Source organism: Dioszegia hungarica (assembly GCF_025882075.1).
Source record: "Dioszegia hungarica strain PDD-24b-2 chromosome Unknown MKK02contig_8, whole genome shotgun sequence".
In the NCBI taxonomy this organism is placed as follows: domain Eukaryota; kingdom Fungi; phylum Basidiomycota; class Tremellomycetes; order Tremellales; family Bulleribasidiaceae; genus Dioszegia; species Dioszegia hungarica.
The window spans coordinates 4,052,163-4,070,914 of NW_026515770.1; the positions used below are offsets into that span (position 1 = coordinate 4,052,163).

The window sequence follows — 18,752 nt, forward strand, 5'->3', positions numbered from 1 at the left end:
CTGTCCGACACGACGTCGTAATCACCCAAAACGACGAGGCGTTCACCACCGGCAAGACCATCCCTACTGCTCTCGCTCGGATCATGGGGGTGTATGACCATGCGGATCAGCAGCGATGGGTCGTGGTCAACTGGGCGACGCGCTCGGCGACGTGCACGTGCGGTATACCCCGCCAGCATATGCTACCGTGCAAGCACGTCGTGGCAGTGTTGGAGAAGGTCCGCGCGAGCAACAGGGTCAAGGAGTGAGTAGACTTTCAGCTCTGATCATCACAAGAACCAGCTAATATTACAGCCTCGCTGGACCTCAATATCGCTCTGCGTCTTGGCGACAGGCGTACTCGGTACCCTTCGCCGTCATTCTGACCGACGACCTTGCCACCCTCGAGCACCTACAACCCTTTCCGATCAGGATGGCGCATGGGCGGAAGAGGCAGAAGAGGGGGACGCGAGGGGTCAGGCCGACCGAGGCGAGTCAGCGGGAGATACCGGCGTTTGGGGGACAGGGGAAGAGGAGGGGCAGGCCAGCGGGTGCGCCTCAGCACTGTGCCCGGTGTAAGAAGGAAGGTCACAATACGCGTAAATGCCCCGACCCCGCTTTCGATGACCGCTACGCCGCTTTCTTCTAAAATAGAGTTGTAGATAGATAGATGGATAGATGGATGTACATTGATTCCAGCTGAGTGAGATTACAAGCCGAGCCTTGGGGGATGACGTTAAGTGGGGGATCGGCATCACCGGATCCGGAACATTCCCGTTCGTCCTTTAGGGCCGGACTTCGTCTTTTAGACAGTGGCGGAAAGGCTTCGTCTTTTACGGACAAATACATTTCGGTCTTCGTCTTTTAAACATATGCTCGATCTGCAACTCTTACTTGCATCATATAACCCGCAAATATAATAGGCTATCGCCACCTGCCACTTGGTAGGACGAGGACGAACACGACATTGTGCCACAGCAGGAGATCCTAGCAAGTGGAGATGATGGCGTACACACTGCCGGGGACGGGCGAATCAGCATGCGCCGCCAATCCTGTTCGAGCGAGAAGATGGAGGATCTTCTGGAGCTATCTGCCGGATTGGTGTCTGACTATTCTGTTCTGGGTGAGTACTGCTCCCCACAACTGTACAGCACACACATGCAGTGGCAAGCGGGGATCTGGAAGGAGATTGAGAGCTGATCTGAGCAGGGTTTGATGTATCTCTTGGACAAGGTTGGTTCGCATTAGCGATTGCTCTCCGGGGATGAGCAAAGCTGATTGATAAGGTGGATGGAAACAGGAGACTGTTCTCGGTGACAGACGAAAGTCTGGCTCACCCATATGCCAACCCAGAGCGGGTACCCGTAAGTAACCCCACACGTCGCTTTGCTCGCCACAGTACAAAGGACGTAGGCTGATCCAGGTCAGGTATGGCTTCTGGGTGTCATCTGCGGCCTGGTCCCTGCTCTCTTCATGATTCTCACTGCGTGAGCTCCTATACCTATCTATGCTGCCTATTCAAGAGAAGGCGCTGACGGAAGCAGCGCGTTCATCCGCCGATCATTCTGGGACGCCCATTCCGCCATTCTTGGATTCGTCCTGAACTTGGGTCTGACCGTGACGTTTACAAATGTTGTCAAGGTGAGCTTGCAGCTGATTTCTCCGTGTACTCGACCGACATATACTAGGCACGAGCCGAAGCTGATGCTCTCAGATTACGGTCGGCCGTCCCCGACCCGACTTCTTCGCTCGGTGCCAGATCCCAGATAGTATCACTTCGAACCCAATCCACGGCTTGACCTCATGGACGGTCTGCCAGAACCTCGTGAATATCAAAGAAGGGTTCAGGAGCTTTCCGAGTGGGCACAGTAGTTTTGCTTGGGCGGGAATGTGGTACCTTATTCTCTATGCCGCCGCTAGTGAGTTTCGTTCGACGCACAATGTCTAGATCGAGGAAGAGACCGTGAGCTGACCACCAGAAATGCGCATCAACAACCGCCGAGGGCACACCTGGAAAGCGTGGCTCTTGCTTGCTCCTCTACTCTGCTCCACTCTTGTCTCGATCAGCCGGACCATGGACTACAGGCATCACGCGACGGACGTCATTGCTGGAGGTATAGTCGGGATCGCGACCAGCTGGTTCTCATACCGCCAGTACTATCCTGTACGTCCTTCTTAGATCCTTTATACTCAAGGCCCAGCTAATGATCAGCCCGTCTGCTCCCCACAATCGTACAAGCCCTACTCCCCTCGCATTCCCCACCCCGATGCAGAGAAAAGCTCGCTTCCGCTACACAACAAGCCTCGCCGGTCTAGCTCAGAGAACCTCACGTCCGCTTATGGTTCAGGCACCGGCGGGGCCGGGGTGGAGCATGCGGGCTACAAGAACCCGTATGATGGGTATCCGCCGAGAAGGGAGGAGGAGAGCGTGATGGTACATGAAGGGCAGAGGGAGGAGGAGGAGCGGCTGGGTATGCGAAGTGAGGATGTGGAGACGGTCCAGAGGTAGATGGCAGTGAGGTTGAGGCGTGGAGAAGCGAATTGACATATTGACAGGCGGGACGGAGGGGGATCTTTGAAGCGTGCGGCGGGAGTATCAGTGCTTACCATCATCGTAGTTGTGTATATAGCTGTTCATATCATATCTATAGGCAGATTTCGCCCGATCTGTCCTCGCTTATGCCCTGTCGATTGCCGCACCGCCACGCTCAGATGAAACGCTTGCAAACGAGCCGTGCGCAGCGGTGACGAAGACGAAACAAGGGGTAAGATTTGATCCCGCTAATCCTTTGGGTCCCTGAGTGGTAATTTTCGCCGGCTTGTCGGTGGCGGGTCTGATTAGCATCTCATCGGAATGAGGAAGAGGAGACAGGCGATCAAAGGGCGATCATCACCTGCATGCATTCACAGCTTGTATGTACCGCGGCTGGGCCTCTGCCTTGTCACCGTTACACCCCACTCCTTCAGCGTTATTCGACCCTCGCAGCCACATCTGCTAGCTGAATTACAGCAGCAGCAGGGCTTTGAAAGATTCCTGTGCTCTTCACACTGAGCTCTAATTACCCTTAATCGATACCTTTTTGATCCCGCTATTCCTTTCCCTCTTCGCTGCTGCAGTCAACCCAACACACCCATTGTCTTGTCTTGTCTCTTCTTTTGCCTCTCTTCGATATAGCTTTGTTATTCTTCTTCGTCACCCCACTTTGGCTGTTGACGACCCCATCGACGACCCCCTCTCCCGCCCCATCCGCCCATCCAGGCGGTATAAAGGCGGAACACAAAGGCGGAAAAGCCAAATCACGGCGCGCAAAGTTCTCCCGTCGCGCTCAAACCGCGGGTGTAGCGCGTATCGACCATCGCTCTCTATCGTGTATCTCAACCCTGTTCTGTATCTATAACCTCACGTTCTCTTATCGTGAGTTGTCTTTCTGTATTGTGCAGGCCTCAAGTGGAAGATCGGGGAAGACATGGCTTGGCGGCGCGGCGTGCGTTGTTGAGAGGCTGTGCGCTTTGACATTTCATCGCGTTGCAAGGCGCGAAAAACATGCCTTTGATTGTTTCCACTTCGATCCATTCGGGCCTCAGCTGATCATTACAGTATCAATAACGCACCCATCATGTCGTACCCCCACCCCGCACCTCTCAAGCATAACCCCTCCACCTACTCCACCGCCTCGACCGACCCGTACAACCGATCCGTCAACCAACTCCCTTATGACCCAAATGCGCAGTATGGTGGTGGAGACTATGGATACACACCAGGGGGCAACGGACAGGACGGGCAGTACATGCCCGCTCAGGACAATGCGCGGACGATGCAGGATCGGTTAGATGGAGGGGGAAGAGGCAAGGAGAGCTGGGCAACGGAAAGCGGTGTCAGCGATAGTAAGCGTGTCTTCACTGGGTGAAGGGCGATCTGACCCTCCAGACCAATACGCCTCGTCCGACTACCAACATCAGGGCTATAACCAGTCGCGGTCGTCCACGCCTACCTTTACCGAGGGGAGCAAGGAGGGTCATCGGGCAAGGGAGCCATATGTAAGTCCGACCCATCTGTTGATCTGGCTTGGCTGACCCTTAGCCCGCCTGGACCCAAGAAGCAAACATCCCACTCAGTAAAGAAGAGATTGAGGACGTGTTGATCGACCTGGCCAACAAGTTTGGTTTCCAGAAAGGTGAGCTCATCACCCCGACTCGAGCTGACCCCAGACTCGTGCCGAAACATCTACGACTTCCTCATGATTCAACTCGACTCCCGATCCTCCCGCATGTCCCCCAACCAGGCCCTCCTCACCCTCCACGCCGACTACATTGGCGGCGAGCACGCCAACTACCGCAAGTGGTACTTTGCCGCCCAACTCGATCTTGACGACGCGATCGGCCAGGCGCAAAACCCCGGTCTCGCGCGTGTCCGCTCGGTCGCTCGGCGAGGCGGCAAGGGCAAGACAGCGGCGGGATCGGCGCAGGAGAAATCGCTCGAGTCTGCCTCGACGCGATGGAGGACGGCAATGAACAACATGAGCCAGTACGACCGGCTTCGGCAGGTTGCGCTGTACCTCCTCTGTTGGGGTGAAGCGGCGCAGGTTAGGTTCATGCCTGAATGCCTCTGCTTCATCTTCAAGTGCGCGGATGACTATTACCGGTCGCCCGAATGCCAAAACCGGGTAGACGCTGTCCCGGAGGGGTTGTACTTGCGCGCTATCATCAAGCCGCTGTACAAGTACCTCCGGGATCAGGGGTACGAGCTGTCGGACGGCAAGTACCTCCGTCGGGAGCGGGATCACGACCAGATCGTCGGATACGACGACGTCAACCAGCTCTTCTGGTACCCCGAGGGTATCAGCAAGATCATCCTGAACGACAAGACCCGGTTGATCGACATTCCCCCAGCTCAGCGGTTCATGAAGCTGGACCGGGTTGACTGGAACAAGGTCTTCTTCAAGACGTACCTTGAAAAACGGTCCTTCTTCCACCTCCTCGTCAACTTTAACCGTATCTGGGTCATCCACATTTCGGTCTTCTGGTTCTACACCGCCTACAACTCCCCCGCCGTCTACGCCCCCGCCGGATCTACCGCAGCCACAACGCCCATGGCATGGAGTGTCACCGCTCTCGGCGGATCGGTCGCTTCCATCATCATGATTGCCGCTACGCTTGCCGAATTCAGCTACATCCCCACCACCTGGAACAACACCTCCCATCTCACCCGCCGGCTCATCTTCCTGCTCGTCATCCTCGCCATCACCGGCGGACCTACCATCTACATTGCCTTCTTCAACCAGACCGGCCAGGTCTCGCTCATCCTCGGTATCGTGCAGTTCTTCTGCTCGGTCGTCGCTACCCTCACATTCGCCACGATCCCTCCGGGACGGATGTTTGGGGATCGCGTCGCGGGCAAATCACGGAAATACCTCGCCAACCAGACCTTCACCGCGTCGTACCCCGTCCTCGGCCGGAAACCGCGTATGGCGTCGTGCCTCCTCTGGATCCTCGTGTTTGGGTGCAAACTCACCGAGTCGTACTTCTTCTTGACACTCTCCTTCCGTGATCCCATCCGGGTCATGGTCGGAATGAAGGTCCAGAACTGCCGCGATCGATACCTCGGGACCGCCCTTTGTCGGAATCAGGCAGCGTTCACCTTGACGATCATGTACGTCATGGACTTGACGCTGTTCTTCCTCGACACGTTCCTCTGGTTCGTCATTTGGAACACCATCTTCAGTATCGCCCGGAGCTTCAGCTTGGGGATGAGCATCTGGACGCCATGGAAGGATATCTTCCAGCGGCTCCCGAAGCGTATTTACGCCAAGGTGCTTGCGACCAGCGAGATGGAGGTCAAGTACAAGCCAAAGGTGAGCTTATTCTTCAGAGTGAAAGCAAGGGGTAGAGCTGACTTCAGGTCCTTGTCTCGCAAGTCTGGAACGCGGTCATCATTTCCATGTACCGAGAGCACCTCCTCTCCATCGAGCACGTCCAGAAGCTGCTGTACCACCAGGTGCAGTCGGAGCAGCCCGGCAAGCGGACCCTTCGAGCCCCGGCCTTCTTCATCTCGCAGAGTGACAAGGGGCTCAAGACGGAGTTCTTCCCGCGCGGATCCGAGGCGGAACGCCGAATCTCCTTCTTTGCCCAATCCCTCACTACCGCCATGCCGGAGCCTATCCCCATCGAGCAGATGCCCACCTTCACCGTCCTCGTCCCCCACTACTCTGAGAAGATCCTCCTTTCGCTCCGAGAAATCATCCGGGAGGAGGACCAGAACACCCGGGTCACCCTCCTCGAATACCTCAAACAGCTCCACCCGATCGAGTGGGACAACTTTGTCAGGGACACCAAGATCCTGGCAGAGGAGTCTAGCCCGTTCAACAACCCGTTCAATGGCGACGAAAAGGACGAGAAGAAGCGCGCGGATGATATCCCCTTCTACACGGTCGGATTCAAGTCGGCCGCTCCGGAATACACCCTCCGTACGCGTATCTGGGCGTCGCTCCGTGCGCAAACACTCTACCGGACAGTCTCGGGGTTCATGAACTACTCCAAGGCCATCAAGCTGCTTTACCGAGTCGAGAACCCCGAGGTCGTCCAGATGTTTGGCGGAAATACGGACCAGCTCGAACGCGAGCTGGAACGCATGGCCCGGCGGAAGTTCAAGTACGTCGTCGCCATGCAGCGGTACTCCAAGTTCAACAAGGAGGAGCTCGAGAACGCCGAGTTCCTTCTTCGTGCGTACCCGGACCTGCAGATCGCCTACCTCGACGAGGAGCCACCACGGAAGGACGGCGGAGAGGGCCGGATCTTCTCTGCCCTCATTGACGGTCACTCGGAGATTATGCCAAACGGTCGTCGTCGTCCCAAGTTCAGGATCGAACTTCCCGGTAACCCTATTCTCGGAGACGGTAAATCAGACAACCAGAACCATTCTATCGTCTTCTACAGAGGCGAGTACCTCCAGCTTATCGACGCCAATCAGGACAACTATCTCGAAGAGTGTCTCAAGATCCGGAACGTCCTCGGTGAATTCGAGGAATTCAAGGTGTCCAACCAGTCGCCGTATGCCGCTTCGGGTCACGCAGAGTTTACAAAGTTCCCCGTCGCTATCCTCGGTGCGCGAGAGTACATTTTCTCAGAGAATATCGGTATTCTCGGTGACATCGCCGCTGGAAAGGAGCAGACATTCGGTACGCTCTCGGCACGGACGTCGTCGTACATTGGCGGAAAGCTGCACTACGGTCATGTAAGTTGTGTTCACTTGAGAGCGGGGGCAAGGCTGACGATCAGCCCGATTTCCTTCACGGTATCTACATGAACACTCGGGGCGGTGTGTCCAAGGCTCAGAAGGGTCTCCACCTGAACGAGGATATCTACGCCGGAATGACGGCTATCGGTCGAGGTGGTCGGATCAAGCACTCGGAGTACTACCAGTGTGGAAAGGGGCGTGATCTTGGTTTCGGTACCATTCTCAATTTCCAGACCAAGATCGGGACAGGAATGGGAGAGCAGATGTTGTCGCGAGAGTATTACTGGTTGGGGACGCAGTTGCCGATCGACCGGTTCTTGACTTTCTACTACAGTCACCCCGGATTCCACATCAACAACATTGTAAGTTAGATGACGCTCGGAGATGGGCAAAGCTGACAAGATAGCTCGTCATGATGTCGGTCCAGGTCTTCATGCTCACCCTCGTCTTCCTCGGAACGCTCAACAACCAGCTCCAGGTCTGTCAGTACAACAATTCGGGCGATATCCTCCCCGGCCAGTCGGGATGCTACAACCTCCAGCCGGTCTTCTCGTGGATCAAGCGGTGCATCATTTCGATCTTCCTTGTCTTCTGGATCGCCTTCGTCCCCCTCTTTGTCCAAGAGTTGACGGAACGCGGAACCGGTCGGGCCATCCTCCGATTGTGCAAGCACTTCTTGTCGCTCTCGCCGGTTTTCGAGGTCTTCTCGACGCAGATCTACATGCACTCGATCCTCAACAACTTGACGTTCGGTGGAGCTAGGTATATCGCTACGGGGCGAGGGTTTGCTACTACCCGTATCTCCTTTAGTATCCTATAGTAAGTGGTCTATTTTGGTGTGATGAACGTGACTGACGTTTAGCTCTCGGTTCGCCGGTCCGTCGATCTACCTCGGTATCCGCACGCTCGTCATCCTCCTCTACATCACGCTCACCGTCTGGGTCCCGCACTTGATCTACTTCTGGATCACCGTCATCGGTCTCTGCATCGCGCCCTTCCTCTTCAACCCGCATCAGTTCTCCTACTCGGACTTCATCATCGACTACCGCGAGTTCCTGCGGTGGATGTCGAGGGGAAACTCGCGTACCCACGCAAACTCGTGGGTCGGGTACTGCCGGCTCTCGCGTACCCGTATCACCGGTTTCAAGCGGAAGCGGTTGGGTCTTCCCTCGGAGAAGCTGTCGTCGGACGTTCCCCGTGCGCCATGGAAGGCCATCATCGTCGGCGAAATCATGGGTCCCATTGCCCTCGCGGCGCTCTTCGTCATCTGCTACCTGTTCGTCAAGTCCTTCCCGGTCGATGGGCGGATCCAGCCTGGTCTTCTTCGGATCGCCATTATCGCGCTCGGCCCGATCGTCTGGAACGTCGCGCTCTTGGTGTTGCTGTTCCTCATCTCGGTGTTTTTGGGTCCTTGCGTGAGTTCTCAGTCGACGGGAAGCTGGACTCGAGCTGACTTCCAGCTCAACTCTCACTCGAACCAGTTCGGTGCGACCATGGCTGCCCTGGCCCACTTTGGTGCTGTCGTCGGCATGATTGCCTTCTTCGAGTTCCTCGTGAGTTACCTCATCGGCTTCGATCTCCGACGCAAAGCTGACATTATCAGTGGTTCCTCGAGTCCTGGAACACCTCGCACGCCGTCCTTGGTCTTATCACCGTCATTGCGGTCCAGCGTTGTATTTTCAAGATCCTCATCGCGGCCTTCCTCTCCCGAGAGTTCAAGCACGACGAGACCAACCGAGCATGGTGGACTGGTGTTTGGTTCAACCGCGGTCTCGGCTCGCACGCGCTCAGCCAGCCGGCGAGAGAATTTGTCGTCAAGACGATTGAGATGGGCTTGTACTCTGCCGACTTTATCGCTTGCCACTGTGAGTTTTCGCGTTGAAGCGAACAAAGATCGAGCTGATTCCCAGTCCTGCTCTTCATCCTGACTCCCGCGGCTATCATCCCGTACTTTGATCGGCTGCACTCGACCATGCTGTTCTGGCTGGCGCCGAGCCAGCAGATCCGACCGCCAATCTACTCGTTCCGTCAGAGGAGTCAGCGTCGGAAGATTGTCTTCAAGTGTAAGTTTCATCATCCTCACTCTGGTAGAATCCAAGCTGACATGCCAGACTCGATCGTCTACTTCTTCGTTCAGGGCTGTCTCGTCGCCCTGATCGTCCTCCCCCTCATCTTCAAGGATGTCCTCAAATTGACGCCCAAGAACGCACCCTTCGGCGCCGTCATCTAGATCTTCTCCCTTTCCTAAATATACCCCTCGCCTCGGTTTGAAGTTGGGTTGATTCCCCGATTTCTTAGCTATGGTTCTCTGCTTGATAGTTGGTTCGTTTATGATAGCCATGTCTGGAGTAGCTCGATGCAACGTATGGACTTTGATGAAGGACCGAGAAGCGATGCAATAGCGGACGGTACAGTCAGGTGCTGAAGGAATGTGGTGGAGGTCGGACCTCGAACGCGACTTGACTTTGCGAAGTCATCTGCGTTCCCTCCATTATCCTGCATTTTTACCTTGTCTTTAGACCCAATATAGCGAGTCCAGATGGCGCTCGTGGCGGCTCTATCAGCATGGGATGATACCCCATCAACTTCCGTAGAAGGTGCGAAGAGGTACGACGAATTGAGCAGGGTACGTCCCAGCTACTCGATCATCCATCTTCATGGCCTGGAAGCTGACCCTTCTAGGCGACTCAGCTGGTGCACGAATGGCTATACCCCAAGGACATCGCTAGTACCACGACCGAAGCCCCTAGGACATCCGAGACGCCCGAGCAGGCGGCTGCGCTGCGCTACCTCACGGTTGAGCGGGGATGTACGGCCGAGCTCTTCAAGGATTTCTTGGATATGGTTCATGCGCGCTTCTATCTCGTCAGAAGGGATATTGGGCGATATATGGGCAGACTTCAGGTGAGTAGCTCTGGCACCGGAGAGCAGGAGTAGACGGGCTCTCGGAATAAGACCCGTCGAGGCTGACGAGCAGGAAACGGAGGCTCTATCGGTAGTGGTGCAGACAGACGAGGTGATGAAGGAGATGCTAGAGCGACTGGTCCTATGGCAGCGGACCTGGGGTCTGCCTCTGCGGCGCTTCAACGAGTGCGTCCAGGCCCAATATCTGTCGAGACGGATATAGCTGAACAGCAAGTGCGAAGCTTCTCAACACATACACCTCGACGTTCCAATCCCTCTTACACGCCTCGCTTCCCCCGAAATTCCTCGACTACCTCCATACCTTCCTCACTGCCTCCCTCGCCTCCGTCTCGACCTCCTTCACAGACGCGCCTGCCCCTCCTGCCCATGGCGACCTATTGCAGAGCGTACCGATGCCGCACCGCAAGATCCCGCCGCCATCACCGCACCTCGCCCGGCTGGCGATCTTCCTGCGGTACTCGTCGACATTCATGAACGTCGCGTTGGCAGAGATCGAGCGTGTGGCAAAGGAAGAGGCGGAGAAGGGATGGGATGTGCGATGTCTGTCGCGCGCGAGGCAGAGGGTGGGGGATGGGGTGGTCAATTGGTTGGCGGGAATGATGGAGGGACAGGGACATGGTGAGTTGCCGAACTAAGGAAAAAAGCAACTTCAGCTGACCCTATTAGGGCTGGAAGCAGTACAGGTTGCTATGCGGAGCATGTTCTCGCGGTTCGACTACTACTTGTGCAAGTGCTTCTTCGAGATCAGGTGGGTGAACCTTTTCTAGCCTGCAACCCGTAGCTCATGCTACAGGACCGATGAGCTGTTCAGCATCATCATTGACTATCCGGAGTCCATCTCTGCTCTGGAGGATTTACGAGTGAGCAATCCCCGCTAAACCGTCCGCATCAAGCTGACATCCAGGAATGCCTCTTCAAGGTGGACCAGCGGACTCTCCTCGTTGAGAAGCTGCAAGCTGCGTGAGTCTTGCTCTTCCAATCCACGGATCTCGAGCTGATCCTTAGCAATCTCAAGCGCCTCTTGCATCCAGGCGCAGATACCAAAGACGTCCTCGCACAGTATATCTCCACCATTCGCTGCCTCCGCATACTCGACCCGCCCGGCGTGCTCCTGCACAAAGTTGCTGGACCCATTCGCGCTCACCTTCGAGATCGGCCAGACACCATCAAGCACATCGTCGCCGCGCTCGTAGATGGCGAGGAGCTTCAGGACGAGAACGAGGTTGGAGGGCTGCTGCGGCAGGGCAATGACGATGTGGAGGACTTCTCAGATCCCAAGTGGGAGCCGGAGCCGGTCGACGCTGCCCCAGGTCAGTACTATCTGACCAATCCGGGGTACGGCTGATCAGCAGAGTTCCGATCTGGCAAAGCCGGCGATATCGTCTCCACCTTGGTCAGCATTTACGAGACGCGCGAGGTCATCATCACCGAGCTTCAGATCCTGCTTGCTCAAAGGCTGTTAGCTGTCAAGGACTACGACGCGGTCAAAGAGGTGAGCATACTCAAGGGCACCGCTGATGACAGATTCGCATCATAGAGCTACTAAAGCTGCGCTTCGGCGAACAAGCCCTGCAGGTGTGCGATGTCATGCTGAAAGATATGGCGGACTCGAAGCGGATCGATGATAGGATCCAGGGAGACATCAAGGTGAGTCCATAGTTGTAAGTAGCTGACAGTAGACCTCTCTGCATCCGCTCATCTTGTCCAATCGATTCTGGCCGGACATACAGATATCATCCTTGCATCTGCCGCCAAAGCTACAAGCGTAAGTGCTCGGTATCCTGGTTGAGATGGTTCCTGACTCTGTAGGCTACAACGAGACTACGAAGCCGCATTCAATCAATTCAAGCCAGACAAGCACCTTCGCTGGATGCAACACCTCGGGACCGCTCGTCTGCGGCTCGAGATGGAGGACCGGGTCATCGAAGCCGAAGCCGATCCGGTACAAGCTGCGATCGCCGAAATGCTCGAATCCCAAGCTGAATGGACGGTTTCTGACCTGGCCGAAAGATTGGACTTGCCAGACAAGATGGTCAGGGATGGACTGGTGTTTTGGACGGGGTTCGGGCTGGTCAAGGAGGACAAGGGAGGCAAATGGCGGCTGCTGGAACGGGAGGAATGACGATGATGATTGAGTGAGTTCGCACTGCCGATCTCGGCGATCGGTTGTCTCTGATCGGCTTAATCCCGCATGGAATAGCTTGGGCCGAGTCGTTGATGAGACAGACTCTGAAACATGTGTACCGGACGCCAAACGGGGCGAGACAAGCATTCCAACCATGTTTCACGTCCGATTGACTATGACCGGCATTTACGCTGGTGTCTCAGTCCGCCCGAAGAATGATTGGCGCTTCACCAACAAATCGGACCAAATGTATAAGATATCGAACGGCCGGACCGCTTCAATCCTCCATCAGCTCTCAGCTCTTCACACCTTTCCTACCTCTCCAATCCTCCAGTGCAGCGCACACCACTCTACACTCGCCGGTCGAGTTCAACCTTTACGCCTAATCAACGAATCCCTCTACCCTCACGACTACCAACCTTATAATCGCCCTGTTCACCTAATCGCCTTTACCTACCAACCCTAATCAACCCCACTCAGTCACAATGAAGATCCCCGCGTCGCCCCTCCTCATCGCCTCTTTGGCCCTTACCTCGTCGACCCTCGCCGCGCCCACTGCTATCAAGCGCGACAACACCCCCTCGCCCAACCCGGACAACGGCAGCTTTGACAGCTCCCCGGCTTGCGGCGACTTTGTCAGCGACGCTGAGCGCCGCGATGGTCACCACAAGGACACCATGGTGGACAGGAGGCGCTCCATCATGCTCGGTCACAATCAGGCTCGGTCTGCTCCCAAGGGTCACCGCCGTGCCGTATCCTGGAGTGAGTTTCTCTTGATACATACTTTGGACCGCGCTGACTTTCAGACGGCAAGCGCCAGCTCATCCCCGGGGGCAACCCTCTCGTCACTGCTGGCGGCGTCGCTGGTGGCGTAGCCGACACTGCCAACGGCCTCATCGGTGGTCTTCTTCCCGGCCAGATCGGCTCTACCGTCACCGGTGTCACTCAGCCCCTCACTGGCGGTGTAGTCGACGGTCTCAAGACTGGTAACCCCCTCGGTGTCGTCCACGGCGCTCTCGGTGGTGTCGGCGGCTCGGTCGGCGGTCTCACCCACGGCGTATCCGACCTCCTCCCCGGTCAAGTCGGCGGGATCGTCACCGGTGTGACCGACCCGCTCGTCAACGGTCTCACCAGCGGCCGTCCTGTTACCGGTGTCGTCAACACTGTCAATGGTCTCCTCGGCACCGTCGGCGGTCTCCTCCCTGGCGGTCTCGGCGACACCGTTACCGGTCTCACCAATCCCCTCCTCGGCAACGTCGCAGGCACAGTCGACGGCGCAATCAGCCAGACCGGTCCGCTCCAGCAGTTCATCGGCCACGATGGTCTCGTCGAAGGTGTCATCGGCGGTGGTGGTGGTGTCTACAGCTACGGCGGTGGCGCTGCTCCCGCAGCCGCTGCCACTGCCCAGGGTGGTGGTCTGCTCGGCGGCGGTGGTCTTTTGGGCGGTGTCCTCGGTGACAAGGGTCTTCTCGGCGGCGTCCTGGGCCAGAACGGAGTCGTCGGCGGGCTGCTCGGTGGTGGTGGCAATGGCGGCCTCCTCGGGGGTCTGGGTGGAGGTCTCCTCGGCGGTGGTGGCAGCTCTGGTGGCCTCCTCGGCGGGGTCTTGGGTGGAGGCAGCAACGGCGGTCTCCTCGGCGGCCTTCTCGGCGGAGGCGGCGCCGCCACTCAGAACGCTTTGGCTGCTCCCACCTCCGAGCAGCGAACCGCGGCGCAAAACAATCTCCTCGTCTCGGTCATCCAGGAGCAAGGCGGTGTCATCCGAGACCTCGGCAACGGTCAATTCCTCACCAAAGCTGGCGGTGTCGTCAATCTCCCCCCGGCCATCGCCTCGCAAGTCCAGCGGCTTCTCGCTTCGGTCCAGTCTCAGGTCGCCGGTCTCTCCTCCGTGCAGCAGCTCTTCTCTGCCGAGGGTGTGGACCGCCTCCCCGCGGTCGGCGACTCGCTCGGCCAGACCGTCAAGGCTCTCGGTACCGATCTCCCCCCTACCGACACTGTCCTCCCCTCCGCCTCAGCCCTGCCCAGCATGACCTCCGCCGACCTCCCGGCGGGTACAGGCAAGGCTGCAGTCTCCCCTGAAGCCCTTGACCTCGCTTCATCCATTCGCCAGAACGGTCAGGCGTTGAGCGATGCGGACGTCGTCGCTGCCCTCCAGGGTCTCGAGGATCCTTCCACTGCCTTCATCTCCCTTGGTGATGGCAAGGAGAACGTTGATCTCGGCCCACTCGAAAAGATCCTCTTCGGTACCGACGGGATCGACCTCTTCCCTTCGGCTACCGCTGGTCTCCCCTCCGGTCTGCCCTCCTCCGCCCCATCGTCCATCCCCACCCCTCTCCCCTCCGCGAGCGCAACGGCCCCGGTCGACGACATCTCCATCATGGCCGTCCCCACCGCCGCTCCCAGCGTCCTCCTCGACAACGTCCCGCTCAGTGACGACTCTGACGAGTACGACTACGCGGATGATGACGAGACGGTCGATGCCGAGGAGTACCCTACCTTCTACTCGGGCGACAACCAGATCTACGCCAGCGCGGTCAACTATGCCAGTGCGGCCGTCCCCTCCGTCAGCTCTGCCATCGCTCCAGGAGGAGTCCCCTCGGATATCCCCTTCGGAGGCGCGGTCCCCTCGAGTGCGGCGATGATTCCACAGAACAGTGCTGGGCTTGCTTAGATCGTATATAGGAAGCGGTGTGTCTGGCTGAAAGCATGCATGTATTTCCAAGACTCTATATATGCACAGGTCCGATTCCTCTCCTTGTGGCTGTCTGCCTACATCCCAGATAACATCTCTGCAATCTTCTGCGTGTTGCTCGCAAGGATGGCAGATTGGTCCTCGTCCGTGAGCTTCCAGATCTCGGTACCCCTCGGTGCAGAGCATGGTAGGTCTTGCACGTCAATGACTGCGTAATAGTCCACGCCCTCCTCCAGTTCGTCCCAATTCGTCATGTCCTGGTCATCGCCCACATCGGCCTCCGCAAGGGTCCCGAGACCCCAGTCATCCTTGCTCTTGCCCTCGTTCGTCAGGACCTTTTTGGGCACGACGATGAGGCTGCGCAGGAAATCGAACGAGCCACCTGCGTCGGCGTCGTTGTTCGGGTAGTGGACCTTGAAGCGGTGAAGGTCGCCCAAGTGCCAACTTGCCATGCCCTCGTCGTCCATGTCCGTGTGCAGCGCCCATTCAACCCCCACATCGAGATCCGCGTATACCCGGTCGTTCCATTCGTATGCGTAGCGGGGTGTGACCTTCAGCTTCGCCCCGACGACAGTGCCAACGGAGTCTTCGGGCAGGGTCGACTTTCGGATGTACTGATCGAAGCTGGATGGCAGGTGAGCGGCAGTCCTGATGTACCATTGAAGCTGCTCAGCCTTCTTCGGGGGAATCTTTGAGAGGTTTGTATCGATCGGAATGAAGGTCGTCGAGACAGGCCGACTATCAATCTCAAGCGGCTGCCCAACGTTCTGGACAAGTCCATCAAGCAGCCATCTCTGAGTACCGCGAATGCTGCTTGGAAACGGGGGGTGGGCGAAGGGGTTCGAGAGATAATGCGGTCATCCAGCAGCGGAGCGGATAAAGAGTTTCGGTTTGGTTTTGACATCGTGAATGTGTCAGGAACCTGGGCTCTGGGGAATCGAGTGCGGCGGTTACAAATGTACGCCGGGAGTGGAAATTCGGGAAGTGAGGACGAGGTATGTTGAGTCAGATGACTGGATCCTGGAAGGGGGGGGGGGAGGGTCTGCGGGAGACTCAGCTGGCGCTCGGAATCGACCGCCATATATAGACCCAGGTACAGGTTCGGAGCTCAAAAAGCAGACCGTCAGGCGATTGCTCCAGACCATCACAGATTGCGAGGGCAAAAAGGACTCGCTCTAGCGAGCCTTCATTGCGCAATTGACCCAATGAAACCGACAATCAGCTTACTCCCCCCAACGATTCCACCGTTGACTCGAAAGGATGCTCGGCAAGAACGCCGAACTCCGAGGCGATGCTCCCCAAAAGAGGTTCGCCAAGAACGTCACAGCGGAGATCCAGCGAGATAAGCAGTGCCAATCCACGCCACAATGTCCTGGACGTTCCTTTCATCTACTATGGCGTGCTAGGGGTAGCATCAAACGTGATATGGCAAGTCTATCGAAGCGAATCTCATTTGGTCCACCAGCCCGAGGCGCCCTATTCGAAGGCCGATGGAAGTGGTCAAACGGGGATCTGGCTTTGGGGGTCTCTGACGGCCGGGGAGGATCCCCTCCCTTTCCCCTCGGAAACCTGTCATTTTGCCACTGAGAAAGACTATGATCATCGGGTGCCTTTGCGTGGCACTATCAGGCCTAGCGTGCTGTACGATCATGTAGTCATCGCTGATGGCGGCTACACGATACGGCCGCCACATCCCCGCCACATCCCCTGCGCGGTGCGCCACTGGCGACCCGATGACGTCACGAGGAATGCGGAGCTAGGTGATGCAAGCTAGCATCGGCCGGCAGTCTAAGTTGCATTTTAGCCTGCCCACAAAGGTCTTCACCCTAAGAGATAGCCATTTGCGATGTCCTACGACCAGCCACCACAGACTCCTACCATCTCCCTTAAGAAGCACACCCTTGCTGTGCCGTCGGAGGATGTTGACGAGCTTCGAACGCTTCTCAAATCCGCTCGGCTCACCCGACCGACGTACGAGAGCACGACGAAGGAGGTGTACCTGGGTGTCAAGCGGGACTGGGTGGTCGAGGCTAGGCGTTACTGGATGGAGGACTATGACTGGTGAGTATTCAGGCTCCCCCAGCAGGTATTGCCCGGAGCTGACTTATACAGGAACAAGCAGCAAGACCGGATGAACGCTTTCCCGCAATTCGTCGCCTCGCTCAAAACGAAAGATGATCTACTCATGGACATCCACTTTGCAGCGCTGTACTCTTCCAAGCCTGATGCTCCGGCCGTGGTGTTCAGCCATGGCTGGCCTGGATGCTGGATCGAGTTTGTGCCGATGATGGAGATGTTGAAGGCTAAATATACGCCTGAGACCTTACCGTGAGTTTGTGCTTCGATGTTGGGTACGGGCGATGCTTACAGTACAGATGCCATATAATCGTCCCTTCTCTCCCTGGCTTCACTCACTCTTCACCTCCGCCCACTTCCCGCGAGTTTGGGATGAAGGACGCCGCATACCTCTGGAACCAGCTCATGACTGGCCTTGGCTTCAAGCAGTACTACGCTCAAGGAGGCGACATTGGGTCCTTCTTGACCTGGCAGCTCGCTAGGGATTATGAAGAGTGCTTAGGTGAGTCATCCCAAGACTCGTCCTCCATGCGATCACTGATCATGAGGCATACACGTCAATTTTCTCAGCATCACTGCCCCGCCAGCGGGCACCCCCGAAGCCGCGCAATCTACCGGCCCGCCCAAGCCACAGCAGGTCATGATGGGTCTGCAGAAGTTTGGGTATGCGCTGGAACAGGCTACTAGGCCAAGTGCTATCGGGATGACTGTGGGGAGCAACCCCCTGTCGCTCTTGACTTGGTGAGCGGAAAACTCTGCAAGCTGTCTGCACGTAGCTTACACGCTCAGGACCGGCGAGAAGTACCTCGAGGCATCAGGTATCCCAATGTCGCTGGACACTATGTTGACCTTCGTCTCGCTTTACTGGTTCACCGACTGCTACTCTTCTGGGATCTGGTACTACCGCTATGTGGGTCGACCGTCTATCCTTCGCGCCCGTCTCCGTCTATCGTGACTTTAGCTGATATATGCAGCTCATGGGACTCCGTGCTGGTCCAGGCGCAGACCCCTCACAAGCAGGCTATCTCAAGAAACCCCTCGGCTACTCGCTGTTCCCGAAGGAGATCGCCCAGACGCCAGTCCATTGGGCGGAGAAGCTAGGGGATCTTGTCTGGTCCAAGGTCCACAAGGGAGTGAGTGACTTGCCTCTTTATGCGGCGCATATGTTGCGAGCTGACACAGACAGCAAGGAGGACACTTTGCCGCATTGGAGTGCCCAGAGGAGATGTGGGCGGACGTGCAGGACTTCATTGAGGCGGCGAAGCAGAAGAAAGGGAACGCGTCTCATCTATGATAGTCATAAGCATCTTGGCTGTTTTCGTCGCTTCTTTTTGTTGATCTACCGTCGGATCTCCATACTTGACTAGCCTTGGCTCGATCCTACTCGTCGCTGCTGTATGCATCGGACTTCGGCGGTACCGAGCGGGAGGCGGGAGTCGTTAGCTTGCACCGCTCTCGACGCAAACAACGTAACGTAACGTCAAACCTTGGCTTTCGGCTGGGCATCCGGGCAGAGACAAGAAGACGACGTCGACCATCTATCTATTCGATCTCACTTTCACCTTCTATCCTTCTTTCATACACAGTACTTCCAGTGCCCATCAGCAGCACTGCTTTGATCACGATCCGGCCGAAGCGCGTAGAGCACTTCATTCCGGCACAACGGACCCCACGCGACCTCGCCACACCGCCTCGTTCTCCATCCTTCCTTTGTGGAACAGACT

At 57.0% G+C, this 18,752-nt stretch overlaps 6 protein-coding genes across 6 annotated transcripts; 5 read left to right on the forward strand and 1 right to left on the reverse strand.

The window, feature by feature from the left end:
* Positions 1–982: 982 nt before the first annotated feature.
* On the forward strand, positions 983–2,488 carry MKK02DRAFT_26262 (putative phospholipid metabolism-related protein; the record flags this gene model as incomplete). The annotated part of the gene is made up of 7 exons (XM_053087166.1): positions 983–1,106; positions 1,249–1,343; positions 1,408–1,466; positions 1,524–1,620; positions 1,694–1,898; positions 1,959–2,143; positions 2,192–2,488. 7 exons carry the CDS (start codon positions 983–985, stop codon positions 2,486–2,488), a joined length of 1,062 nt encoding a protein of 353 aa, XP_052946358.1.
* A 1,108-nt stretch (positions 2,489–3,596) lies between these two features.
* MKK02DRAFT_25402 (glucan synthase) lies at positions 3,597–9,443 on the forward strand (the record flags this gene model as incomplete). Its single annotated transcript, XM_053087033.1, has 12 exons — positions 3,597–3,864; positions 3,890–4,017; positions 4,061–4,154; positions 4,189–5,831; positions 5,879–7,210; positions 7,255–7,575; positions 7,620–8,032; positions 8,076–8,628; positions 8,674–8,766; positions 8,817–9,078; positions 9,124–9,276; positions 9,325–9,443. 12 exons carry the CDS (start codon positions 3,597–3,599, stop codon positions 9,441–9,443), a joined length of 5,379 nt encoding a protein of 1,792 aa, XP_052946359.1.
* A 309-nt stretch (positions 9,444–9,752) lies between these two features.
* On the forward strand, positions 9,753–12,260 carry MKK02DRAFT_45289 (uncharacterized protein; the record flags this gene model as incomplete). Its single annotated transcript, XM_053093333.1, has 12 exons — positions 9,753–9,839; positions 9,896–10,117; positions 10,191–10,303; positions 10,353–10,756; positions 10,805–10,886; positions 10,932–10,998; positions 11,043–11,098; positions 11,144–11,448; positions 11,491–11,630; positions 11,663–11,785; positions 11,818–11,903; positions 11,948–12,260. 12 exons carry the CDS (start codon positions 9,753–9,755, stop codon positions 12,258–12,260), a joined length of 1,998 nt encoding a protein of 665 aa, XP_052946360.1.
* A 488-nt stretch (positions 12,261–12,748) lies between these two features.
* Positions 12,749–14,931, forward strand: MKK02DRAFT_45290 (uncharacterized protein; the record flags this gene model as incomplete). The annotated part of the gene is made up of 2 exons (XM_053093334.1): positions 12,749–13,025; positions 13,070–14,931. 2 exons carry the CDS (start codon positions 12,749–12,751, stop codon positions 14,929–14,931), a joined length of 2,139 nt encoding a protein of 712 aa, XP_052946361.1.
* A 98-nt stretch (positions 14,932–15,029) lies between these two features.
* On the reverse strand, positions 15,030–15,856 carry MKK02DRAFT_45291 (uncharacterized protein; the record flags this gene model as incomplete). The annotated part of the gene is made up of 2 exons (XM_053093335.1): positions 15,030–15,719; positions 15,755–15,856. The coding sequence occupies 2 exons, from the start codon at positions 15,854–15,856 to the stop codon at positions 15,030–15,032; spliced, it is 792 nt and encodes a 263-aa protein (XP_052946362.1).
* A 942-nt stretch (positions 15,857–16,798) lies between these two features.
* MKK02DRAFT_45292 (Alpha/Beta hydrolase protein) lies at positions 16,799–18,322 on the forward strand (the record flags this gene model as incomplete). Its single annotated transcript, XM_053093336.1, has 7 exons — positions 16,799–17,013; positions 17,065–17,280; positions 17,328–17,530; positions 17,577–17,769; positions 17,818–17,938; positions 18,003–18,161; positions 18,215–18,322. 7 exons carry the CDS (start codon positions 16,799–16,801, stop codon positions 18,320–18,322), a joined length of 1,215 nt encoding a protein of 404 aa, XP_052946363.1.
* Between the last annotated feature and the right edge of the window lie 430 nt (positions 18,323–18,752).